Raw genomic sequence first — 27,273 nt, 5'->3', positions numbered from 1 at the left:
GTGACACTCTCACTGTACTGTAAATAGTGCGCCAAATCGCCACCGCGACGCGCCACCGAGCCATTCTTTCTCTCGTAGCTTCGTTGACCAGTGTTATCCCGTGTTATCTCTAGTTATTTTGGAGTTTTTGGACGCTATGATGTCTTCACCAGCCTCATCAGCTTCTGGAAAGTTAAGTAATATCTTTATTTTGTGTAAATGTAAGCTCTTGCCAGTTTTTGCTTTTCGATTGAGATCGTAATGAATGTAACAAGAGCTGTTGCCACCCGGATGGCGTCATGGACGTGGTCGTTCTTTTTGTACATTTAGTTAGCCAAAACGACCCTTTCCCGGCATTATTCGCTTTAATAACTTTAGCTATTTAGAATTTTAGCTAGGGATTCTTATATTATGTCATTGTTGTCATGGATTTGGCTATTTATTTCGAGCCTCATGAGTGCTAGGCTTCCTAGCCTAGGCACCTACACACTTCATGCATGATATAACCTTCCTGGTAAAGTTTTATTGAAGCACAGGCAATATTTTACACATTTATGATATTACTTATTATGCTTTCCTCTTCCAAGATAGTATACAGAGAGTTTCGGTGAACGATTCTCAATGCTCCTAGGCTACTAGCCTAGGGGCTTTAGTATACTTTCATACATGTCCCCATTGCTCTTGTATTGCCTTTTAAGGGGAGACTGACACCTCCTATACCTTTTAAGTTGATACTATCTCCTAGGAGATTTAAGAGCAATTCCCCTTCCCTCTGATTAGCCTAGGCTATTCTCAGTTTTCTTGCTGTGAACTGAGTACTGGCACAGTTTTACTGAGACGTTCCGTTTTCTTTCTCCTAACCACTTAGTCGGTTTTGAGTTTAGAACGGGACATCAGAGTATCAATCTGTGTTAGGCATCTTCCTGTCTTGGCGAAATGATTTCCCCTGTCAGGTTAAGCTGCTCTTACAGGAGGCTAGATCCAAGAGAAAGGGCCAAAAAGTATTGGACCAAAATAGCTCAAAGTGAATGTTTCTCTAAGGAAATAGAATTCCTGAAAAAAGAAGTAAAATCAGAAAAAAAATTTCCTTCTCTAGTCTCTAATTTAAATCTATTTGTAGATGAAGAGGACATATTAAGGTCTAGAGGAAGGATTGCTAAGTGCTTATATTTTGACTATAATGTTTACAATCCTGTGTTGCTTCCAAAAGTGCATAAATTGACATTAATAATTAATTATTGTCATGAAAAGGTGCAACATTTGGGTACTGGTACTACCTTAAATTTTCTTAGGGAACAAGGATTTTGGATCCCCAAAGGGTTAGTGGCAGTTAAGACTGAAATAAGGAATTGTAAAGTATGTCAAAAGTATAATGCTCTGGCTTATAAATATCCAAAAGTAGTTGACATGCCTAAGCATCATATGAATTTAGTAAAGCCCTTTGATCATGTAGGAATAGATTATACTGGACATTTCTGGGTTAAAGATGACATAAGTGGAGGAACAGTCAAAATGTTTGTTTTGGTATTCACTTGTTTGAATATAAGAGCAGAGCATTTTAAACTGTTACTAGATATGACGACAAGAAATTTTATTTTGGCTTTCCAGAGATTTTGTAATATGTACTCCATTCCTCAATATCTTTATAGTGATAATGCTAAAACATTTATTAAAGGAGGTAACATTTTGGAAACTTCTTTAAAATCAAAGGAGTTCCTAAATGAAAGGGAGAAGTGTCAAATAAAGCATATCAGAATCCCTTTATATTCGGCTTGGGTGGGAGCTGCTTGGGAAAGGTTAATAAGAGTCTTGAAAGGTTGCCTTTATAAGGTTATTGGAAGGGCAAGATTAACTTATTTTGAATTAATGACCACACTATCAAATGTAAAACTAGCTGTAAATTCAAGACCCCTGACTTATAGAGCTAGTACTCCTAACCTTGAATGCATTACTCCAAATTCTTTCTTGAGACTTTATAGTAATTCATCTCTTATTTTTGGGGAAGAATGAGGAGGATGTATGGCGGGGTGAACAGGATTCCTCCTCATTGGATAAAGCTCTTAATACCCAAGAGGAAATATTGAACAACTTTAAAACCATGTGGTATGAAAATTAGTTGTTAAGTCTACGGGAACACTGTAGAAACGTGTATCAAAATAAATGGGAGAATAAAATAAAAGTTGGAGATATTGTGCTAATTAAAGCAGTAAATAAAGCAAGACCTTTTTGGATGATGGGTAGAGTGTTGTAACTTGTATTGGGTTTTGATAATAAAGTAAGAACAGTCAAAGTTAAGCAAGGAAATGGAGCAATTGAATATCATTCCATATCCAATCTGTATCCAATGGAAATATCTATAAGTCAGGCAGAAACTCCGACCCAGATGAATGTGAATGGAAACTGTAATAATGAGGTAGTGGCTAGACCACAAGAACAAAACGAGGGTAATAACAGTAGGTCAATTCACCCTAGCCAGTCTAGTAGACCCAAAAGGAAAGCTACAGATAGATTTCTTAAAATGATGAGGGATAATATTGATGCCTTATAAGGTATATACTGTATATATTTGTAAATATTAGTAATAAATAGGTAGTATTAATAAATATTCATAATTAAAAAATGCTACACTTGCAGTGAGGATTTAAAAAGTAGTATTAATAAATATTCATAATTAAAATGCTACACTGTTGCAGTGAGGATTTAAAATGCTACTCTTACTTCTTTAAAGAAGTGAGAGAGGATAAAGTTATCCACAATTTGTGATAACCATTAATAAATGTTAATGTATTAGTAAGTAATTATAAGGCAAGTACTTTGGGTTCATTGCAATAGTCTATATTGCAATCCTCTAAGGGGAATGTGTTGTAAAATAAAAAAAATTTCAGGGTTGACATGGAAATGTGTGTCGAACTTGTTTAGTAAATAATAAGAGGCGAAATACTAATCAAATTAATCAAGTGCTGTGAAGTATATTTCGTTCTTTTTAAATTAAATAAATAATTAATAAATAAATAATAGATTGAATATTATAAATAATAGTACTGTATAAATAATTAGTATAAATATTTGAGAGATGTCGAGAATTAAATTACTAGTAGAGTTGTACGGTCGTAAATAATTGATGGTTACCGTTTAGCTCTTCCGAAAAACTAGTTCAGTAGTGTGTGGTAGGGCAGAAAAAATAAAATGGGATGAGTATTTTTCCCTCAGAGTCAGTAGTATTTAAACCTCCGCCAGAAAAACAGTGCTCTCTCTAAAGCTTGAATTGAGTGATTTAAAGTACTTGAAGGAACCAGCTTCTTTTATTTCAAGTAGCCACCAATTTGGAAAGTCAAAGTCGCTAAGTATGTTTTCTGTTTTTCAATATTAAACTTAGCCGGTGATTATATAAGCTGCAACTCTGTTGCTCAACAGAAAACTCTACGTAAAAAATCCGCCAGCGATCGCTATGCAGGTAGGGGGTGTACTTCAACAGCGCCATCTGTCGTGCAGGTACTCAGTACTCAATGTAAACACAGAACTCAATTTTCTCTCTGTCGGGCTACCGGCAAGACCTACTAATTCGCTGTTACTAACTGGATTTGTTTTCACAACTATTTGGTGAAGTACACTATTCTAGTTTTGAGCTTTCGCTATGCAGGTGTTTTATCTTCATCTCAAAACTTGAACTCGTTTTGGATAGATTTAATTATGGTGACAAAGAGAGTATGGACTCTCTTTCACTTTTAAATGGCCGACCCTTCCCTTAAACGGAAGTGTGTTTAGGTTTTTAGTAATTTTTCTTATCACGTAATAGATCTATATATTTTATATCTCTCCGCCTTTATTAGGCCTCTTCGATTAACTTTCCATTTATTATAAACATATAAAAATAAATTTTAATGTTTTGTTTATATGCGACCTTTCTGATAGTAGGCGGTCCTAACTTGGAACCGAAGTTAATCAACGTTGAGCCCGTTATATCGTATTTAGCCTTTAAGAATTTAAAACTTTTTAAATGTAATGTTTTATGAAAGAATTTCTTTGATAGTCTTCGTACTGTTTTCAAAGATGAACTAACGTTTAGTTTTTTAGGCTACGCAGTTGTTGACGTTCAGGACGTTCAACATGCGCTCTATCGTTACGATAGAGAGAGAGTGTATCACGGTTTCACTTTGCAGTAAGAGTAAATCGATTCTGACGTTTTGTTCATTCTTTCTTAGCTTAAATGTTTTAAATTCTAATTTAAAGGAACTTTTTATTTGGAAAACCTTTCAGTTTTTTCCTTTAGTCAAATAACATTTTTTTTTTGACGATATATAATTGGGCTCTTCTCTTAGGTGCGAAATCAAGAGAGAAAGAGAGAGAGAGAGATAGAGACGGAGGGAGAGAGAGGAGAGAAAACGTTCCGTTCAAGCGGGTAACGTTGTTCTCGTGTTACTCTCGTCCCTAGTCTCTGTACGGGGAGGAAGGTAAAACGTTTTTAGGTTTTTATTCTCGTCCCCAGGCTATGTGCGGTGAGAGATTGAAAACGTAGTTTATATGAACTAGTGTTTAGTCTCTTTCCCAGCCACTGAATTTTTTATCTTAATATATGTTTTCTGTTTTTTGCTGGTATTAATGAGCTGCATTATACGACTGATTTTGCAATTACTACCTTTTAATGAAGGGTAGAATTGCGTGTTTCAGGTAGAAATCAGTAAAAGTTTCGATGTCAGTGAAATAAGTGCAAAACAGAAAATAGATAAAGTGATATGCGCAAAGTGTTAGTGTTGCGTCCGAGGGTTCGTCTGTTCGTGCCTGTCGTTCACCTAGTCCGGGACCTCTTGCAAGCTCCCAAGCCCAGGGGAGAAGTAATGTCGAACGACTTATGGGTTCGAGAGGCCTTGATCAACGAACAGACGTTTCCCTCCGTGGTTTCGGGCGTATCTACCCAAGATCGCCCCACCCACACAAAGACGAGAGAGCCCATTTATTCCTCGTCTGCGGAAGAGGTTTCTCGTAAGAAACCATGGACCAAGGTCTCGCGGCTTATTAAGCGCAAGTCGGTCCCTTCCGCGCAAGTCCAACGGCCCAATTGTAGCCACTGGGTCAGTTCGGACTCGCTGCAGTCTTCCGACGACTGCTCACCTCCTAAGAGAGGCAAAGCGGTACCGCATCAGGCAGTCACACCGTCTGTTGCCGCACCTGCTCCTGTAGACCCTAAGTGGTCTTTGCTGCAGACCATGCAGTCTCAGTTAACGTCATTGATGCAGGACTTTCGTGCGGAGAAGGTTGACACTGCACCAACCTCTAGCCTACAACCAACCACGGTTGTGCGTCCTGTGGACGCTGGGCGACCTTCTGCCACACTCCAGCTGAGAGAGTCCCGCCACCCATGTGTTCCAGTGTACCCTGCCAGCCGCATGTTGACGTTCAGCGACGCACGGAACCTTCCGTTGATGTTCGCGAGGTACAACAACAGTCTAAGTTGTTTTGTTTTGACGCGGTGCGTCAACCTCCGCATTCTAGAGTTGTTTTGACTGCTCAGTCTAGACAGTCAAAGCAGTCTCGAGTGGACGCTGTACGTCCTCACGCACCTGTTGTGGTTAACAGTTCAGTTGTTGACAGTTCACAGACTGTCAAGCAGTTACATGACGTTGCGTTCTGGTCCGCTACTAATGCACCAGTGAGAGACTCAGCTTTTATCGGACAAGGTTCCTGTAGATGAGGAAGTTGCTGTTCTCCCTCCTACTGATATTCCCTTGAGGACTCTGTCAGATGGAGAGGAGCCTTAAGCTGCTTTGCCTCCTATGGACTTTAATTAAATCATGATGATTTTTTTAAGGATCTTCGTCCGGATCTTGTAACTGCTGCTCCTCGTTCGCCTAAACGTCAGAACTTACACTAGCCTAGCTACTTCGAAGCCGTTGTTTTTAAGCTAGTGCTCTCTCGCTCTCCTAGAGAGCGTTACGTTGGCTAGGCGACTGGTTTTTTCACCAGGAGGAGTTTGGGGGATACAGCCTTTGATTTCCCTTCTTTTAAACTGGCTTATAGAGCGAGAGTCTGATATGACACGAGAGAAGTTCTCGGCGTGGGAGTTCATGCCTCTGCCCAGATAGACTTCTCAATTCTGGTAGACTCTCCCTGGCGCCTAGCCAGGAGACGCTCCAAGTTGTTTACAGGTCAACTTCTCAGCTTTTTTCGAGCCTTTGAAGTTTTGCTGTACTATTATGTCACACATAACAAGGCTTTCAGGGATGGTAAACGGTTCCGCCTCAGTCGCTAACCCCGTCTGTTGCCACACCTGCTCCCGTAGACCCTAAATGGGCTTTGCTGCAAGACATGCAGTCCAAGCTTGCGTCCTTGATAGAGGACTTAAATGCGGAGAAGAACCTTCTGGCCAACAACCTTCCAACCGGTCGGTTGTGCGCCCTGTTGACGCTGAGGTAACCTACTCGCGTCTGCCAGTTGAGGTGGTTCCTCCTTCTGGCCAACAACCTTCCAACCGGTCGGTTGTGCGCCCTGTTGACGCTGAGGTAACCTACTCGCGTCTGCCAGTTGAGGTGGTTCCTCCACCGATGCGACCCAGTGTGGGTTGCCAGCCGCACGTTGACGTTAAGCGACGCTTGGAGGTGGTTGTTGACGTTCAGGACGTTCAACAACCAGCAGAGGTGACTTGTTGTGACGCAGTGCGTCAACCTCAGCAACCCGGTAGGGTGTTGACTGCACAACCCAGATGGTCTAGACAGTTTCGGGTTGACGCTGTACTTCCTCGCGCACCCATGGTTGTTGACAGTTCACAGACTGTGCAGCAGTTCCATGATATTGCGTCCAGCTCCGTCACGCATCCACCAGTGCGACGGGATTCAGCGAGTCAGACGTTGCCCACTCCGTTGCCGTTTCCTCATCAGTTTCGGATGAGGAACCCTCTGATGAGGACGTTGCTGAACAAGACGATCAGCCCCCAGCCCTGCTATCCATCCAGAAGATGCTGAAGAAGGAACGCTGCTCAGTCAGGCTGTGGATGAGTCTGGTAGGGACGCTGTCATCCGTGGATCAATTTGTGTCACTAGGAAGACTACACCTCCGTCCTCTTCTATACCATCTAGCTTTTCACTGGAAAAGGACAAGACGCTAGAAGCGGTCTCGATCCCGGTTTCCGAAAAGATAAAGTCTTGTCTGACTTGGTGAAAGGACTATATCAACCTAAGAGAGGGTCTTCCCCTGACTGTTCAGACTCCCAACCACGTTCTCTTCTCGGACGCATCGGACGTAGGCTGGGGTGCGACATTAGACGGTCGGGAATGCTCGGGATTATGGAACTCGAGTCAAAGGACAATGCATTTCAACTGCAAGGAGCTACTGGCAGTACGTCTGGCCTGGAAAAGCTTCAGGTCTCTCCTTCAAGGCAAAGTGGTGGAGGTGAACTCGGACAACATCACGGCTTTGGCGTACATCTCCAAGCAAGGAGGGACCTACTCTCTGACGTTGTACGAGATCGCAAGGGACCTCCTCACCTGGTCAAAAGGTCTAGACATATCACTAGTAACGAGGTTCATCCAAGGCAACTTGAATGTCATGGCAGATTGTCTCAGTCGGAAGGGACAAATAATTCCAACAGAATGGACCCTCCACAAGGATGTATGCAAGAGACTTTGGGCCACCTGAGGCCAGCCAACCATAGATCTCTTCGCAACCTCGATGACCAAGAGGCTCCCAATATTTTGCTCACCAATCCCGGACCCAGTAGCAGTTCATATAGATGCCTTTCTCCTAGATTGGTCACATCTAGATCTATATGCATTCCCTCCGTTCAAGATTGTCAACAAGGTACTGCAGAAGTTCGCCTCTCACGAAGGGACAAGGTTGACGCTAGTTGCTTCCCTCTGGCCCGCGAGAGAATGGTTCACCGAGGTACTTCGATGGCTAGTAGACGTTCCCAGAACACTTCCCCTAAGGGTGGACCTTCTACGTCAGCCACACGTAAAGAAGGTACACCAAGGCCTCCACGCTCTTCGTCTGACTGCCTTCAGACTATCGAAAGACTCTCGAGAGCTAGAGGCTTTTCGAAGGAGGCAGCCAGAGCGATTGCTAGAGCAAGGAGAACATCCACCCTTAGAGTCTACCAATCGAAGTGGGAAATCTTCCGAAACTGGTGCAAGTCAGTATCCGTTTCCTCGACCAGTACCTCTGTAACTCAAATAGCTGACTTCCTCTTATATCTGAGGAAAGAACGATCTCTTTCAGCTCCCACTATCAAGGGTTACAGAAGCATGTTGGCATCAGTCTTCCGTCACAGAGGCTTAGATCTTTCCAACAATAAAGATCTACAGGACCTCCTTAAGTCTTTTGAGACCACGAAGGAGCGTCGTTTGGTTACACCTGGTTGGAATTTAGACGTGGTACTAAGATTCCTTATGTCAGACAGGTTCGAACCGCTACAATCAGCCTCCCTGAAAGATCTCACCTTAAAGACTCTTTTCCTGGTATGCTTAGCCACAGCTAAAAGAGTCAGTGAGATTCATGCCTTCAGCAAGAACATCGGATTCTCATCCGAAACGGCTACATGTTCTACAACTTGGTTTTCTAGCCAAAAACGAGCTGCCTTCTCGGCCTTGGCCAATATCGTTCGATATTCCAAACTTATCGTATGGTTGGAAATGAACTAGAAAGAGTCTTATGCCCTGTAAGAGCTCTTAAGTTCTATTTAAAACGAACTAAACCTTTACGAGGCCCGTCTGAAGCTTTATGGTGTTCAATTAAGAAACCATCTTTGCCTATGTCAAAGAATGCTTTATCCTAATTTATCAGACTGTTAATACGAGAAGCTCATTCCCATCTGAATGAGGAAGACCAAGCTTTGCTGAAGGTAAGGACACACGAAGTTAGAGCTGTCGCAACTTCCGTGGCCTTTAAACAAAATAGATCTCTGCAAAGTATAATCGACGCAACCTATTGGAAAAGCAAGTCAGTGTTCGCGTCTTTTTTATCTTAAGAATGTCCAGTCTCTTTACGAGAACTGCTACACTCTGGGACCATTCGTAGCAACGAGTGCAGTAGTGGGTGAGGGCTCAACCACTACAATTCCCTAATTCCATAACCTTTTTAATCTTTCTCTTGAAATGTTTTATTATTGTTTTTGGGTTGTCCGGAAGGCTAAGAAGCCTTTCGCATCCTACTTGATTTGGCGGGTGGTCAGAAGTCATTTCTTGAGAAGCGCCTAGATTAGAGGTTTTGATGAGGTCCTGTTGTATGGGTTGCAACCCTTGATACTTCAGCTCCTAGGGGTCGCTCAGCATCTTAAGAGGATCGCGAGGCTCCGTAAGGAAGACGTACTTAAAAAGGCAGAGTAATTGTTTAAGTCGACTTCCTTACCAGGTACTTATTTATTTTATGTTTGTTATTTTGAATAACTGCTAAAATGAAATAAAAAATCCTTAGCTCATAATAATGTAAACAATTATTGCTGGTCTCTACCCACCCCCCTGGGTGTGATTCAGCTTATATAATCACCGGCTAAGTTTAATATTGAAAAATGTTATTTTTATAATAAAATAAATTTTTGAATATACTTACCCGGTGATTATATATTAAAGGACCCTCCCTTCCTCCCCAATAGAGACCCAGTGGACCGAGGAGAAAATTGAGTTCTGTGTTTACATTGAGTACTGAGTACCTGCACGACAGATGGCGCTGTTGAAGTACACCCCCTACCTGCATAGCGATCGCTGGCGGATTTTTTACGTAGAGTTTTCTGTCGAGCAACAGAGTTGCAGCTTATATAATCACCGGGTAAGTATATTCAAAAATTTATTTTATTATAAAAATAACATTTTTGTTAACATGTAATAGAGAATAGAAACTATGCGTCTTTGAAACCTTAGCTCAAACAGGTTGGTTTCTGAAGTTTGGTTCTGAAATAGGTTCCTTTTGTTAATTACGTGTATATTTTCTTTTATAGTCTCACGAAGTGGAATTCTTTATTCATGACGAAGGCCTGTATAATTAGGTACTATCTTTCTCTTTGGAATATGGATACTAGTAACCAATCACCACTAGTGGTTCCCCAAAGAAAGGCCTAAATACTGACCATTTTAATTAAACATCTATGATTATTGTACAGTACTTTAAATTTAATAGATACCTCACAAGAAATTCATACAATTCTTCCAATTCCCAATTTGTAATATCAGTGCCTTAATCATATACTATTATTTTGTAAATAATTTTAAGGCTGAATATAGTATTCAAATTTTGGTTTAAAGTTACTAATGATTATATTTTATTGTGCTTTATAAACACATACTGTAATTCATAATAACTGCATGAGCCATTTTTCAACAAAGGAATTATTTCCTATTCATACTTATTTGTCTCTTGAATCGTTTAGTAAATTCATTAGTGGTTGTACAAATTTAACAGTAAATCTACAAAATATTCTGCATTGCTCTGCATCCTTCATCTCAAAAGATTTTATTCTCCTTAATCATATATATGTAATTAGAAAATTTTACCTTGGAATTTCCTGATATTTATTTAGTTTTATAGTAACATTTCATGATGGCTAACTGTGGCTTGCATATTCCAAAACCTTATACAGTACTCTACTTATTTCAGTTAAAGTAAAACCAAAGATTAATAGAGTTTTAACTCTACAATGCATGTTTTTTTTTTCAATTTATCTTATATTTTGTGTTATTATGTTGTTATGATCTTTGCCATATGCATGTACTGTGGATGTGTGTGACTCAAAGGCACTTCATTGGAAGGCGGGGTCACACATCCCTACCATTACTGTTAGGTGTGTCATGGGCTGAAAAGGTTGAGAACCACTGACCTAGAACAAACCAAGAACAAACCGATAGTGTGAATCACCCCTAAGTGTGACTCACCTTTTAGCATAACATTTCTTGTGCCTGCTAATCTCACCACTTGTTAGTGATGTGTAGCATGAATAGAAACACACCCCTTCATAGATTATTAATGTGTTTTTCCTATCATTGAGTAGAGAATGCCCACAATAGTTTCATTGTTGGTTAAGTAACTCCAAGCATTAATATACTTCAAATCAATTTGGTTGAATGATATGAGATTCCAATTTTTTTTTATCATCTAATTGGGTTCATGACGATTTTGAGTTAGATATGACTTTCATTCAAAATTATGAAATTCATGGCTCTGTGATTGCATTGGGCTGAAATTCATGGCTCTGTGATTGCATTGGGCCAAAATTAGGGGTGATGCCCAGCTACTGTAAGTCTTGTCCACTTTTCCTGAGCTATACTTTGCATAGTTCAAGGTCATATCACTTGTGGTATGAAATCCCTGCATGGCTGGTGAGGTTTTTCTTTTATGTTTTCTCTATTTTATTAGAGATATTTATAGCCCTATCACAAAGTTCTGGTCTGGCTTTCAATTCCTTATTAGTATGAAGATTTGATTTTCTGATCTTGTTTATTCTGAAGATTGCATACCTCAATGTCCTGGCTGCCATTTTTATACAAAAAAGGTTTCCTTCATAGATAGCCACTCAAAGGAATCTAAACTGATGAGGTTAAATTATGTTTATTTATATGATGTCCATACTCTTATAGAAACCAGTCAGTTTTTATAGTTAAAAGTGTGGACCTGTGCAGGAATTAATAACTACCATTGAAACCATGAGTGGGGTTGCCCAGAGGATGCCTGACTAAGTGAGGGGTTGTGCTTCTGTTTTTTGTGTCTAGGGAATTTTTGACCTCTTGATTATGGTTATGATGACTGATGGGTTAGTTAAAAAATGGTTTTAAAAATCCATTTTGTATTACAAATTATGAAATTGGGTCTCATAATAATACAAGCTTATTTTTTGCAGGGTAATGTTGTTTTATGGAAACCATCTGATACAGCTGTTATCAGTAATTATATGGTCTACAAGATCATGCGAGAAGTTGGTGTTCCTGGTGGAGTTGTTAGTTTCATTCCTGCCGATGGTCCCGTTTTTGGCGACACTATTACAAAGTCTCCTTATCTTGCTGCAATAAACTTCACCGGCTCAGTCCCGTATGTTAAAATCTTATAAGTTTTATGTACATTATTAATATTATTACTAATATTATTATTCAATTTATTATTATTATTGTTGTTATTTTTGTTAAGCTTTTATTTTATCTAATGTATATTTTCTGTTTACATTTATGTGGATTTGAATATCCCAGCTGCATCTACCATGATCACTATCCACCTGAGTGTGGTAATCAGTATATAAATACTGTATACGGTAGTATTAATTGAAATAAGGAAATATTTCATAATAAAACTTATTCTTTCAATATTTACCCATTCATACAAATCCTCTCACTGTCCATACAGTCAAGTGGACTTAGACGTAGACTAACTGTATTGTAATTATATGAGAGTACTGTCATGTTATTAAATGACTTTTCATTGAACTCTTACCGTCGTCAATTATCCTGACTCACGTTTGGAGGCTACCATTCAATTTAGGACAATCAACTTATTCCTGGCTAGCCTATCTATAGCAAACCAAACCTTGGCATAAGCTAATCCCGTGTACCTCATATACATAGACTAATACTCTAAGCCTAGTCTTAGATTTAACTTGGCACTTGATGTGGAGAAGGACGGATTTTCATTTGTAGTGGAGGTTGAGGGAAAGGCTGATTCCCGGGGTCTTTTTAATTCTTATTTCTTGCAAGTGCTAGTACAATAGCAGGTAATCCAAACAGGTACCCTGTAATACAAAATCTTCGTTTAGGACAACGATCCTATGTCAAACAACATGCAATTCGTAGCCTAGCTATACTGTACTCCTACTTAACCTACTGGTTACGCTGCACAGTTAGCCTGGCAACTCAAGAATAAACACTTTCACAAATCTTGGAATAATATTGCACATCTTACCTCACGGTTGGTGGCACAATTCCAACCACATGCCAGCTCAGCATGAAGCAATTTCAATACTGGCAAAATTATCATAACCTTACTTGATAATTCTTTTTTTGGGCTCAGGCCATGTCATCCTGATGGAAGGTGCCTTTAGTAGCTTCCTTAGGGTATATACGACTACAGTGGATATTCCCAGAGAATTAAACTAAAGGTTTCCAGAATTCTAACTTCTGGCGCGAGTACCCTTAAGATTTCCCTTTAGGATATCGCATAATAACAGGGGACGTATTCTTGACACGCCACATAGCTATTTGCACCCCACACAGCATTTACGCTTCGAGGGGGAGGTGGAAGTTGGTGGCAAAATATGGGAGGAGCCGTTACAAAGTTCTCCTCCTCCATTACTGTTATTGGTACTCGGATGAAGTCATAAGCGACGCCATCTTGGCTGATGTCATCACCGCCCGCGAACTCCATTCCTTTTGTAGTAGCGTCTTTGACCAGGTGTTTTTTCTCAGTTGTTTCGCTATTTACTGCAGCATGTCGCAATCTTCAGCTTCTTCTGCCTCTGGAAAGGAGGAGTACATCCGGTGTGAGAGCGCCCTCTGCAGCGTTCGGCGCCGTGATTTCTACGGCTACCTGGCGTGGGTTCTCCGCCACCCAGGGATCTCTGAGGTACTGGGACCCGCAGGTTTGCACGACTTGCAAGGACCTGTTCCATGAGGCATTCTAGACTCCCCAGTCTGCGGAGGCAAGGGACATCGCTCGAGAGAAACTGCGCAATTGGGTGCGTGGTTTCCAAAAGAACGCCACGGGGCCCTATCTTCCCAGCGAAAAGATGAGAGCTATGCTCTTTCCTAAAGCATCTGCGGATGCTGTCATCCCCAAACCCGAGATCCCCTGCGTCTAACTGACGGTCGACCCAGACGTTTCGGACGCACTCCAGGACATCCATCTCGACAACGATGGCAGGATGTCAGAGGTGTCGGACATCACCGAGAGGACCCTGATGGCCGAAGGTCAAGACGAGGAACCTATAACGGCTCCTGACTCCGAAGAAGAAGGCGCCGCTGCGCCCTTCATAGCTTCCGTCCCCTCTACATCGTCCACTCCTATGCCCACAAGAACGGATGATTCCATGGACAACTTTCAGGCCATGATGGCGGTCCTCGAGGAGAGGCTCCGCAAGAGGGATGAGGATTTCAAGAAAGAAATCCTTCGCTTGATGAAGCAATGCGAGCCTCAGAGGAGGATGAACGTTAAAGACCTTCCTACTTGTTCCGTGACTAACCCATGGAGGCATGCTGAGCACATGCCCATCACAAGCGGCAGGATCTTCGTCAACGACAAACTAGGCGCCGTCCCCCTTGAAGAGGTGGAATTCTGGCCTAGTTTTGAGGCGTATCCAGATTGCTACATCCGCCTCAAGTCAGAACCTGTTTCTAAGGAAGAAACTGAGCCGAAGGAGGTCATCGTGTTTGACCACGCTAAGGCTCAATCCCTGCTAACTGGCTGTTTGAAGGACAAGGGCTACACCAACTCTAAGGTGCCTGCCCTTAGCAAGAAACACCCGTCCTTTCTTGCTCCAAACACCATGGTCTTCACCTTCGCGGAGAAGTCTCTCTTAGCAGTACTGAAGGCGGTGGAGGAAGGGAAACCCTGCCCTACATTGGAGGAATGTAAGCCCCTCTCCTCGCCCTACCACCCGACGACAAAAAGTGGAAGGACATCGAGTTATCTTTCTCCGTGGGAAAGTTGGAGGCCGACATCGCTGGACGACAGTTCAGTGAGAACCTCCCCAAGCTCTCCGAGTATCTTCTTCGTCGGGAGCAGGACACGAAAGAGAGGTTGGCCGCCTCCCTTTCCCTCCAAGTGATAATGGAGACAATGGCTGGGAAACAGAGGACCCCAGGCGTCTACATGGTCTTAGCCAAGACCCACCTAGCGACTCTGACGAAAGACTTCTATAGCTTTGTCAGAGCACGGAGGGCCTGCAGAGAGTTCGTGTTTGCGTCTGCCGCAGTCAGACACGAACCAAGGAAGCTGATTTCCTCTAACATTTTTGGAAAAGATCTCTTCCCCAATGACTTGGTGAAGAGATTGTTGACAAGGCCGCCACAGAGAACAGGAACCTTCTCCAAAAGTGGGCCATGTCATCAAAGAGGAAATCTTCTCCGGATGAGGGCCCCCAACCGAAGAAGAAGTACAAGAAGCCGAGTCCACAGCCTTGTCAGGCTAAACACCAGCTTCCTGCAACCGCTGCTCCCCAGTTGGTGGCTCAGCCCCAACAAACCTTCCAACTGGTACCCCAGCCAGTGGTGACTCAGTCACCAGCCTTCACGCCCGCCTACGAGAGACAGTCGACTACCTTTCGTCCCAGAGGTAGAGGCACCAGCAGAGACTCCTCTAGACGTCCCTCCAGAGGGAAAGGAGGCAGTGGAACAGGCGGTCGAGGAGGTAAACCCTCCGACAACCAGAAGCAATGAGATGCTTCCAGTGGGAGGAAGACTCCGGATCGTTGGACCTTCGATCCCTAGGCTCACAGCATCATCAAGAACGGACTAGGCTGGAGCTGGGAAACACCACCACCAGTTTTCCACCGATTCTTCCAACACTTCACCCCCGTTCTGGAAGAATACGTCCAGGAACTCTTGAACAAGAAGGTGATCAAGAGGACAAAGTCCATCAGGTTCCAAGGAAGACTATTCTGTGTTCCCAAGAAGGACTCCGACAAACTCAGAGTCATTCTGGACTTGTCCCCTCTCAACAAGTTCATCGTGAACGACAAGTTCAAAATGCTGACTCTTCAGCATATAAGACCCATACTGCCTCAAAAGGCATATACAGTCTCGATAGACATGGCGGATGCCTGCTGGCACATTCCAATTAATCGCCAGACCTCCTCCTACCTAGAATTCAGGCTTCAAAGAAGACAGTACGCCTTCAGAGCCATGCCCTTCGGGCTAAACATAGCCCCAAGGATCTTCACGAAGCTCGCAGAGACAATCGTTCAACAACTACGCCTACAAGGCGTCCAGGTGATGGCTTACCTGGACGATTGGCTGGTGTGGACAGCATCAGAAGAAGAATGCCTGCAAGCTTCCACAAAGGTGATCCAATTCTTGGAATATTTGGGCTTCAAGATAAACACCAAAAAGTCTCGACTTTCTCCAGCTCAGAAGTTCCAATGGCTAGGCATTCATTGGGACCTCCAGTCACACCGTCTTCCATTCCACTAAAGAAGAGAAAGAAAATAGCAATATCTGTCAAGAAACTTCCCAAATCCAAACTGATTTCAAGACGACAACAGGAACGGGTGCTCGGCTCCCTCCAGTTCGCTTCAGTGACAGACCCAGTGCTAAGAGCACAGCTAAAAGATGCATCGGGATTCTGGACAAGATACGCATCAAACGCTCGAAGAGATCTCAAGAGACCTCTGCCGACTCTGCTACGATCACTCCTCAAGCCACGGTCGGAGGCCAAGAAACTAAAAAAGTCGGTACCTCTACAACTACCTCCACCCTCGGTCGTCATCCATACGGACGCATCGCTAGAAGGATGGGGGGGTCACTCCCATCAACGTCAAGTTCAAGGAACATGGTCTCCCCTATTCAAGACGTTTCACATCAACATCTTGGAGGCCTTGGCAGTCCTTCTCACCCTGAAGAGGCTGTCTCCACGTCCCTCAGTCCACATCCGACTGACCCTGGACAGCGACGTAGTGGTCAGATGTCTCAATCGTCAGGGCTCAAGATCGCCCCAACTCAACCAAGTGTTGTTGCCCATCTTCCGCCTGGCGGAGAAGAAAAGGTGGCACCTCTCAGCAGTTCACCTACAAGGATTCCGCAACGTGACGGCAGATGCTCTATCCAGGACAGCCCCGATAGAGTCAGAATGGTCCCTAGACGCAAACTCATTCTCCTTCATCTCCCAAAAAGTCCCGGAACTGCAGATCGACCTCTTCGCAACGAGTGACAACAAGAAACTTCCTCGCTACGTGGCCCCATACGAGGACCCCCGAGCGGAAGCGGTGGACGCCATGTCCCTGGATTGGAACAGATGGACCAAGATTTACCTGTTCCCTCCACCCAACCTTCTGCTAAAAGTACTCACCAAGCTGAGATCCTTCCAAGGAATAGCGGCCCTAGTGGCTCCCAAGTGGCCCCGGAGCAACTGGTTCCCATTGATCCTGGAGTTACGACCCAAGCTAATTCCCCTGCCGGACCCAGTTCTATCCCAACAAGTTCAGAAGTCGATTGTCTTCGCTTCATCACAGAAAACCCGAGACCTTCATCCTATGATTTTCTCTCCCTAGCCGTCAAGAAGAGGTTTGGGATCTCGAAGGAAAGCATAGACTTCTTAGTAGAATATAAAACAAAATCTACCAGAAGGCAATATGAGTCATCTTGGAAGAAATGGGTGTCCTTTGTCAAGGCAAGAAATCCTAAGGAAATTTCAATGGATTTTTGCTTGTCCTTCTTCATTCACCTCCATGGACAAGGCTTGGCAGCCAACATGATTTCCACTTGCAAATCGGCCCTGACAAGACCCTTACCATACGCCTTCCAAATAGACCTGTCTAGCGAAATCTTCAACAAGTTGCCGAAGGCATGCGCTAGACTCAGACCTGCAGTCCCCCCGAGACCCATCTTCTGGTCTCTTGACAAGGTGCTACATTTTGCCTCAGGTTTGGACAACAAAACTTGTCCTCTGAAAGATTTGACCCAGAAAGTGATTTTCTTGTTTGCTCTAGCCTGGGGGCTAGAGTTAGTGAAATAGTGGCATTATCAAGGGAAGCAGGCCAGATCCAGTTCGCAGAAACAGGCGAACTCACCCTCTTTCCTGACCCAACGTTTCTCGCCAAGAACGAGCTATCCACCAAGAGGTAGGGTCCCTGGAGAATCTGCCCTCTGAAGGAAGATGTCTCCCTGTGTCCAGTGGAGAGTCTAAAGGTCTATCTTCGAAGAACTTCAGACTTCGGTGGAGGACAGCTCTTTAAAGGGGAAACATCGGGTTCCGACTTGTCACTTAAACAACGAAGGGCGAAGATCACCTACTTCATTCGCAGAGCGGATCCTGACAGTACACCCACAGGTCACGATCCCAGGAAAGTCGCCTCTTCCCTGAATTTCTTCCAGTCGATGGACTTTGAGAGTCTCCGCTTATTCACGGGATGGAAGTCATCGAGAGTGTTCTTTAAACACTACACGAAGCAGGTGTAAGAAATTAAACATTTCGTGGTAGCTGCAGGTAGTGTGTTAAAACCTGCTGCTTAGTGCTGCGATGAACAGTGAGTTATATGGGACTCTAACTCTAATGGTGTCTGTGTTGACCCTAGTGCGCAACATAGTGAAAATAGTGTCACCGAGTGACACTACGGACTTTTCTAAATATACTAAGGTGAAGTCACATAGACTAAAACACTTGTGCCACGTGTTTCAAACATGAAGTGTATCTAAGACATTTTTAGAAAGACACTACAATTATTACAGAATTAACATGTGTGATGGCAAGTTTTTCTTTTCAGATACCACAACTATTTCCACTAATGTCCCAAGTCTATGTAACTAATTTACATTCTATTACAATTTACATTTAATACTTTTACGTATGCTAATTCTTATTTATTGCCAATAAATGAATTTGCTGTTTTTGTGCATCTTATTTCGCCCTAACATTGTAATAAAAAACTGTTTGAGAGTTTTACTATCCCTCTATTCTGTATAAAATGATTGAACAACAAAATTCTATTGTTCCTCCGCTTAAACAAACTCATCTAGACCGAGGTAATTTATTCCAACACGTTATACTTACCTTACCTATTACCTTGCTCTGGAACCGGCAGGTACGTCTTGATGCTGGATGAGTTTCATTTATCATGCAACTTCGAGACTTTCAATAAGTCCAATAGGACTCATCCCTGCTGGGGGGCAGGAAGCAGTAACATAGTATATGCTTAACTGAAGTGACATATACCGGTAATGTCACAGGTCTCTTGGGTCATTAGACCAAAGGAATATTGTCTAGATGTCGAAGGCACTACTAAGGGGAAAAATTCCACGATGCATTAATTCTCTGGTACACTTCCATCAGGACGACATGGCCTGCCCCCAAAAAACGGATTTTGAGAGAAGCGAAAACTCTATTTGGGTGAGATAGCCATGTCCTCCTGATGGACCCGCCTTATTTCTCTATTAGGCCTTTGCAGGCCCCCTCCTGATCTTACTGTATCATGGGGCTGGCCTTGACACCAAAAGGAATGGAGTTCCCGGGCGGTGATGACGTCAGCCAAGATGGCGTCGCTTATGACGTCATCCGAGTACCAATAACAGTAATGGAGGAGGAGAACTTTGTAACGGCTCCTCCCATATCTTTCCACCAGCTTCCCCCTCGAAGCGTAAATGCTATGTGGGGTGCAGATAGCTATGTGGCATGTCAAGAATACGTCCCGTTATTATGCGATATCTTAAAGGGAAACCTTAAGGGTACTCGCGCCAGAAGTTAGAATTCTGGAAACCTTTAGTTTAATTCTCTGGGAATATCCACTGTAGTCATATATACCCTAAGGAAGCTACTAAAGGAACCTTCCATCAGGACGACATGGCTATCTCACCCAAAAATAGATTTTTCGCTTCGCTCAAACTCCGTTTATTGCGAGGTTGAATGTCATGTTGAATGAAGAGTTACTTTAGCAGGTGGATCAGTTTAAGTAATTGGGGTCTGTTGTTGCAGAAAATGGTGGAGTGGAAGCAGATGTACGTCAGAGAGTGAATGAAGGATGCAAAGTGTTGGGGGCAGTGAAGGGAATGGTAAAAAATAGAGGGTTGGGCATGAATGTAAAGAGAGTTCTGTATTAGAAAGTGATTGTACCAACTGTGATGTATGGATCGGAGTTGTGGGGAATGAAAATGATGGAGAGACAGAAATTGAATGTGTTTGAGATGAAGTGTCTAAGGAGTATAGCTGGTGTACCTAGAGTAGATAGGGTTAGGAACGAAGTAGTGAGGGTGAGAACGGGTGTAAGAAATGACTTAGCAGCTAGAGTGGATATGAATGTGTTGAGGTGGTTTGGCCATGTTGAGAGAATGGAAAATAGCTGTCTGCTTAAGAAGGTGATGAATGCAAGAGTTGATGGGAGAAACAATAGGAAGGCCAAGGTTTGAGTGGATGGATGGAGTGAAGAAAGCTCTGGGTGATAGGAGGATAGATCTGGCTGTCACTGACATTTAGTTAGTTCGGCCACTGCCACAGCTCTTCTGCATACAGCATACAATCCCTGCTCACACTTTCATGCCTTACTACCAAATATCCAATGGAAGGCCCCTTGGTTTGAAGGACCTTTGATAAAATGCTTCTTGTTCCTTGAATGGTGTACAGGGGCAGTGGGGGAATCACTGCTATGGGTGTTTCAGTGGGTTTTGCTACTGTCAGGACAGGTGAACCTCATCTACCATTTATAGGAAATCCTTGATGGTCATGGGGAATGTGTTGAGAATTGCAGGGACTGCATTACAAGGTAACTTCTTCAGGAAGTCTATGCTCACTGTCTAGACTCTTTGTAAATGATCTCTCCATATCATTTGCTGGAGCTAGAATGGCAGTGGTTGAGAGAAAACTACAACTCTCAATTGACAAAATTATTCAATGAGTGGATTCAAGTTTTCGACAAGAAAAACTACTGTTCCATTTCTGTCATATTCTGGGAGTACATGCAGACCCAGATTTTTTCATCAAAGATCAACGAATCTCATGCGTAAGTGACGCTAAATTTTTAGAGTTTATATTTGACTGCAGGCTGACAGGGTTCGTCACTTGAAAGCCTTAAAAGTTAAATGTCGAGGTTCTAATCTAAATCTTTTAAAATTTCTGTCCCATATATCATTGGGGCAGACCTCAAAACTATTTTATAAATGTGCAAGGCTTTAATTTTTTTCAAAAATTAGTTACAGGTGTGAAATATACTTCTCAGCCACCCCGAGCCATTTAAAGATTTTAGATTCTACAAAACATACTGATATCAGATTGGCCACAGGCGGCTTTAGAACTTCACCTATCTCGGACTCCTTGTTGACAATGGAAAATTACCTTTACTGAAGGTCTTTTATTGTTCAGCATTGGTTTAGGTTGCAAAACTTTCTTAATGTTTTAGCCTTTTAGACAGAAAACCTTGTAATGCACTGGAGATATTTTGAGTTGCACCCATCCTGCCAGCAGAGGACAAAGGTGTTCCCATTCCTGTGGAAAGCCTTCAGCACAAGTGGTGCACCTCTTCGTAAGATGAAGAGTCCCCCAACAATGGACACCAATCCTGTGTAATTCCTTTACCCAATCCAGGAGTTGTAGTAGTTGTCCATGAAAATGCAATAAGCACAGCCAAGATAGGGATCCAGGAGCATGAGCACAATATCCCTCAAGGTAAATGAAGTAATGAGTAAATGATAATGTTAAGCGCATACCGTAACTTCGCCTCACAAATCATGTACAGGTTTGGGTTTCTACGGGCTATATACTTTGTGACATACGGCACTTGTAAGGCATCATGCCTTTATCCAACAACGTAGACAGACTTGAAACACCCCTGGAGGTTCTCCATTTCTGAACGTAGACGGACTTGAAACACTATGTTAGCATTGTCCAGAGGTATGGCTTCCAATTTGTAACCTTAATGTGAGTGCAGAACATCAGCTGAGAGAAGCTTGATATTAAGTGAATCCTGATTTAACCTCAAAACATCAGTGTCTTGGGCAGAGGAAGGAAACCCGTAATGATGACTATGCCCAGAAAACTTGCTATTTCTTCCAACCCCACTGGAATCCTCCTAGTTATATCACTCCAATGCATCTCTTCCCACTTTAGAAGGTATAAGTATTGGCTTCTTCAACTAGGAAGTCCAGCAATTCCTTTGTGACGAATATTTGCGGAAAACCAACTATATTTACAGTTGGTGTCACTGTTATCTGAGTATTATCTGTGAAAGGGTGGAGCTTTGGGAGTGTTTGGTCCTATATTCACCCAGCTTTGTCGTCTGAACAAGTAACACGCATTCACACCTCTTTCCCTTTCCCTCTGACGAGTAGAACAGCCTTCCCTACAGGGACAGCGAACACCACGGAGCCTGTGACACCCAGGGCTAGTCTGATGATCCATTTCAGGATCAGAATCCACTACCAACAACATAAAAACCCCTCTCAAAACAATCTCCAAAAGCATTTCCAACACCACTCCTAACACCATATCCAACTGTATATTCAATACCAATTCCAATATTACAACTTTCAACATCACCAACACCCCCAAACTGCTCTCAAAATAACCTCGAACACCAACAGTGCCCCCCTTTACACGAGACTCCTTTCCAACAAAATTTCCATGTTTCTTGATATCGTAGATACAAGGACAAGCACTTTCACTATCATTTTCACCTTTCCCCACATTATTGTCACTGAAATTCCCCCCTCTAATCACTTGGCAAATACTCAGATCCCAAATTCAATACACTCGCATCCGTTTTTATATTTTTGTCTGAGTCATCAGAATAATTTTTAGCAACTTGAGCCTGATTTTCCTTAGTGTCAGGATAAATGGGAGTCCAAAAGCACATGTATAATCCAAGTTCTGCTCAGATGTTGAAGAAGAACTTACATTTACATCATTTTGGCTTTCTTGAGAAAATCCAAGAAGCCATCTTGGTCCTTTATAAAAGTCTGTAGAACTGTAACAGATACTTCCAAACATGACTAAAATACTCCCCAAGTCCATATGCATTGTTTAGTATAATTTAAATAACGATCAAAGGCATACATCTAACCTAAACATTCCAAAGTATACACACATGGGCTTCGTACTCTTAGCTTACTTGAAAAAATCGCCGACTGTAGCATTTGGCACGTAAGTAGCAAATATGCGGGTCGATTTGTTATTCCAGACCCATAGCGATGAAGTTTAACGAAGCATAGCATAAAGCTATTTTTTGCTTAGGAGCAAAATTCAGTTTTCAATGAATATTTGAAACAAATATATATTTGGGGACTTTAACATCTGCTTAATGAGGGAAGGGGAGAGCGAGACCACCCGCAGACTGATTAACACAATGCGATCTTTTGACTTTTGCCCGTCAATAACTAGACCAACAAGAGTCGGCTCGAAGGACTCGCTGTCTTGTATCGACCATATTTGGGCTAATAATAATCTTGTTGGTAATAGTGGGATATTCTTAGCAGATATCACAGATCATTTCCCAATTTTCTGTAGTCTATTAATGCCTATATTAAACAACGTAGAAAACAAAATAAAAATTCAATTCAGAGATATGAGCGAAGTGAATGACAGGAAATTCACGGAACTCCTGAGGGGGAAAGACTGGTCCGAATATGGTCAAGCCTCATTAGATCCTCACCTGGGTGCGGCCTCTTTTACGGATGAAATAGACAGCTTTTTCAATGAATGCTTTCCTTTAAAAACAAAATATGTAAGTGTTAAAAGATTGGTGAATAAGTGGCTCTCCAAAGGGCTACTGAAATCAATTAACATTAAACATAATTTATATCGAAGAATGAAATTGGGTGCTTATAGTGCCCAACGCTATAGTAACTATTGTAATATGTTGCTTACATTAATTCGCGTGGCAAAGAAAAAATATTTTGATAGTACTTTTGATCAACTCCGAAAAGATGCTAAAAAATCCTGGGATCTCATAAACTCGTCCCTTAGACCTGGAAAGAAAAAGCGCACGTCGCTAAGAAAACTCATTGGTCGTAACGGAGAAACTATTACTGACAGCCAACAGATTGCAAATGCTTTTAATCTTCATTTCTCTACAATCGGCATTACTCTCCGAGATGCCCTGCCTCAAAATAATCAGTTAGATTTTCATTCCTATTTGCCTCCTTCAAATCAGCACTCCACTTGAAGTAATCAACATTATAAAAAACTAAAGAACAAAAAAGCAAATATTCATTCTCCCCCTACCAAACTATATAAGAATAATGCTAGTTTACTTGCCTTTCCTATATCCTTATTGTTCAACCGTTGTATTGCCTCTGGCATTTATCCTGACATTTTTAAAATAGCGTGCGTTACTGTGCTACATAAGTCTGGTGATAAATCGGATGTCAATAACTATAGACCAATAAGTTGCCTTCCCTTATTGAATAAAATTTTTGAAAAATTATTGTACAATCGACTCTACTCTTTCTTTATTAGATGTAATATCTTTTCTACCTGTCAGTATGGCTTTCTGCGTGGCGTTAGTACAGGTGATGCTGTAAATGACCTTCTTGAAAATATCTACAATGCGATGAATAAAAATGAATACCTTGGTGCGGTCTTTTTAGATTTGAGTAAAGCCTTTGACACAGTGTCTCATGATGTGCTGCTTAAAAAGCTCGAACATTATGGAATACATGGAAATGCGTTACTCTTACTAAAATCCTACTTAACGAGTCGAAAACAATTTGTGACCCTCGATGGCCATCTCTCAGAGGTTATGGATGTCAAAATAGGTGTTCCCCAGGGATCAGTCCTAGGCCCGTTATTTTTCCTGGCCTATATCAATGATCTACCTCGATCAGTAGGTAGGTTAAGCTCCATACTCTTTGCCGATGACACTACACTTCATTTTAGACATAAAAATATCTACTCCCTCTGTGATACACTAACTGCTGATTTAACTCATGTAAAAAACTGGCTACTAGCAAATAAGTTAACCTTAAATGAAAGAAAGACATACTTCATAATCTTTTCTCTACGTAGAGTTCCGGATAACATAAGGGTTGCTGTAGGAAATCACACTCTGGATCAGAAGTCCAGTGGTAAATTTTTAGGGATAATTCTTGATAATAAACTAACTTTCTGTGAGCATGTAAATATGACAGTTAATAAAATTGCCAAAGTAATGGGTATCATATATAGATTAAAAGAGTATTTCCCCTTATATGTTATTAAACAATTGTATCACTCGTTAGTATCTCCTCACCTAAATTACTGCAATACGGCGTGGGGGAGTAGTAGTAGAAATGTCTTGCAACCATTAATTGTAATTCAAAAAAGACTGGTAAGAATCATAAGCTCCAGTGATTACTTAGCTCATACATCGCCACTCTTCCGGTCTCTCTCGATATTGAAGCTGGAAGACACTTATAAGCTCTCCTTAATGAATATGATGTTCCAAACACTTATTTTGAACAAGTTTCCAGATTTAAGACGAAAAATAATTCAGGAACAATCAGTTCATCCATATGGAACAAGAAATTCAAACTTAACTCTTCCTTTCATACGTATTAATAGATGCGAGCAATCGTATCTATACCAAGGTATTAAACTTTGGAATACTCTGCCCGCTTATCTAAAGGCACTGCTTAGCGTTCGATCTTTTAAGAAATCATATACAAATCTCCTGTTATCTGGGTATTAAGCTTTATTCATAAATATTTATACTTGCCTACCTAACCACAACGCAAGTATGTTTCATTGTTTAGAATATTTTTTATTTGTAAAACTAATTCTTTTACTGAGTTTTTTTGCTTAATATCTACAATTTTTCAATGTATATACCATTAGCTTTCAAATACAATCCTTCTTTATCATATAAATATGCATTTCCATTTGTTTTTAGGCTAAGAATCTCATTTATATGTATCTACTTGTATACATATGATTATGTATATGTATGCGTACATTTTGTATATCTATATCCATATTTACTTTATTTTTTATTTTTACTTAATTGATGATATTGTTTTAGTTGTATTATTGCCCGAAGAGATCTGCTCCACATGGGTTTGGACTGAGTCTTTTTTTCTTTTTGTAAATCTTTGTATGTAAATATTTTTTGTCCAATAAACATTATTATTATATCACGTCTACTTGTCGTCAAAGAGGTAATTATTTGGAGATGTAGTTGCATTATGTGAGTTCCTTGAGCTTCCTGGTGCTAGGGGTTTTGTTTAATAGCTATCATACTTTTCATTTGCCAGCTCTGTTTTATACGAATTCCATGTGCCGTTACTGAGTAATTCATTTCCCTAATTTTCCCATTCTTAGGACTAGCTTTTGGCAAGCTATTAAGTCCTTTGGTGTTTCACAATCAGAAGCTTGGTACTATTGAAGAGGTCAAAAAGTGTGTGATACTTTAAGCTATCAGATTTGCAAGGGAAGAAGGAAATGGATATTTTTTTTTCATGACCTCTTCTGATGTCTTTGATACTATATCTGAGTCTCTATGTAGTACTCTGTATGGGATACCTCTGGAAGTGGCTTGCATGTCACATTGTAGAAAGCAATATAGGTCTTTAGCAGTTTCCCTTCATCCCTAACTCTTTTGCTTTCTAGCTTTCACTTTTCATCTCTCACCCAAATTATAAGTTGATCCAATTCTCATCTCTCATTTAAGAAAAAATCAGGAGGCAATCCCATTAAGAGTCTAGAAATTTGTCAGTAGTGTCTTTGAACTCATTTTATATAATTGTACTGAACTATGCAATGGGTATAAAGGCAATATTTAGTGTGTAAAATGCTGAGGAAATTCAAAAATCCATGCTAATAGTTTTATGAACTATTAGCTTCATATAGTGATTCATATTGGAGTAGATATAATGTTCCATATCAAACCGTTTTACATATTTTAATCTAGCTAGAATATTACTCTTTTATATTTAATCATCTCAGTTATCAGTTTGATAAGTATAAAGTGATTGTAGCATTTTAAAATTATTATATCCCATTTAAATTATATCTTCATTGACCTCTTGATTTGATTTTTTTTGTATGATTTTATTTACTATTACCTGTTAACTATTCACAGATATTTCATAAGCCTTGTTTTTCAGGACATTCCAAAGATTATGGACGCAAGTAGGGCAGAATCTCTCTAATTATGTCAATTTCCCAAAACTGATTGGAGAATGTGGTGGTAAAAATTATCATCTGGTTCATCCTTCTGCTGATGTCACCTCTGTTGTTACTGGGACCATCCGTTCTGCCTTTGAATACTGTGGTCAAAAGTGCTCTGCTTGTTCTCGGGCTTACATCCCACAGTCACTATGGCCTCAGGTAAAGATTTTTTTCTGTAATTTACCAACCTAGGCCTAGTTTGAATTAATCCCCAGTACTCGGCTGAAGTGTATAGTTTTACATAAGTTCAGGTGACCCCTGCAAAGAAAGTGTCATGATACTGTTCTTCGGGGTTAAAGAATGTTCTGTTGTGTCCACTGACTACTTACTTAGCATAATGATGATAAAACTTTAATTTCTAGAAGATTTATGTGTGTGTGTGTGTGTGTGTGTATTATTAGAATTATTAAAATTAATAATGATATTTTTAATCATTTTGATTATTATTATAATAATAATAATAATAATAATAATAATAATAATAATAATAATAATGATAATAACAATAATAATTTTGATATTTTTTATAATAATGTCATTTTAGCCTTGGAAACA

General features: G+C 41.2%; 1 protein-coding gene across 1 annotated transcript in view; it reads left to right on the top strand.

Moving 5' to 3' along the window:
- LOC137657143 (delta-1-pyrroline-5-carboxylate dehydrogenase, mitochondrial-like) overlaps positions 1–26,925 on the top strand; it is a 190,127-nt gene extending 163,202 nt beyond the window's left edge. Inside the window, exons 7-8 of the mRNA XM_068391497.1 lie at positions 11,795–11,982; positions 26,655–26,925. Of these exons, the coding sequence (XP_068247598.1) occupies positions 11,795–11,982; positions 26,655–26,910 (444 nt within the window). The 3' untranslated portion in view covers positions 26,911–26,925. The remainder of the gene's footprint in view (positions 1–11,794; positions 11,983–26,654) is intronic.
- Positions 26,926–27,273: the final 348 nt, after the last annotated feature.

The sequence above is a fragment of the Palaemon carinicauda genome, chromosome 18 (assembly GCF_036898095.1).
Source record: "Palaemon carinicauda isolate YSFRI2023 chromosome 18, ASM3689809v2, whole genome shotgun sequence".
Classification (NCBI taxonomy): domain Eukaryota; kingdom Metazoa; phylum Arthropoda; class Malacostraca; order Decapoda; family Palaemonidae; genus Palaemon; species Palaemon carinicauda.
Note: the sequence above shows the minus strand (reverse complement) of the source record. Positions and strands in the feature narration are given on the sequence as shown.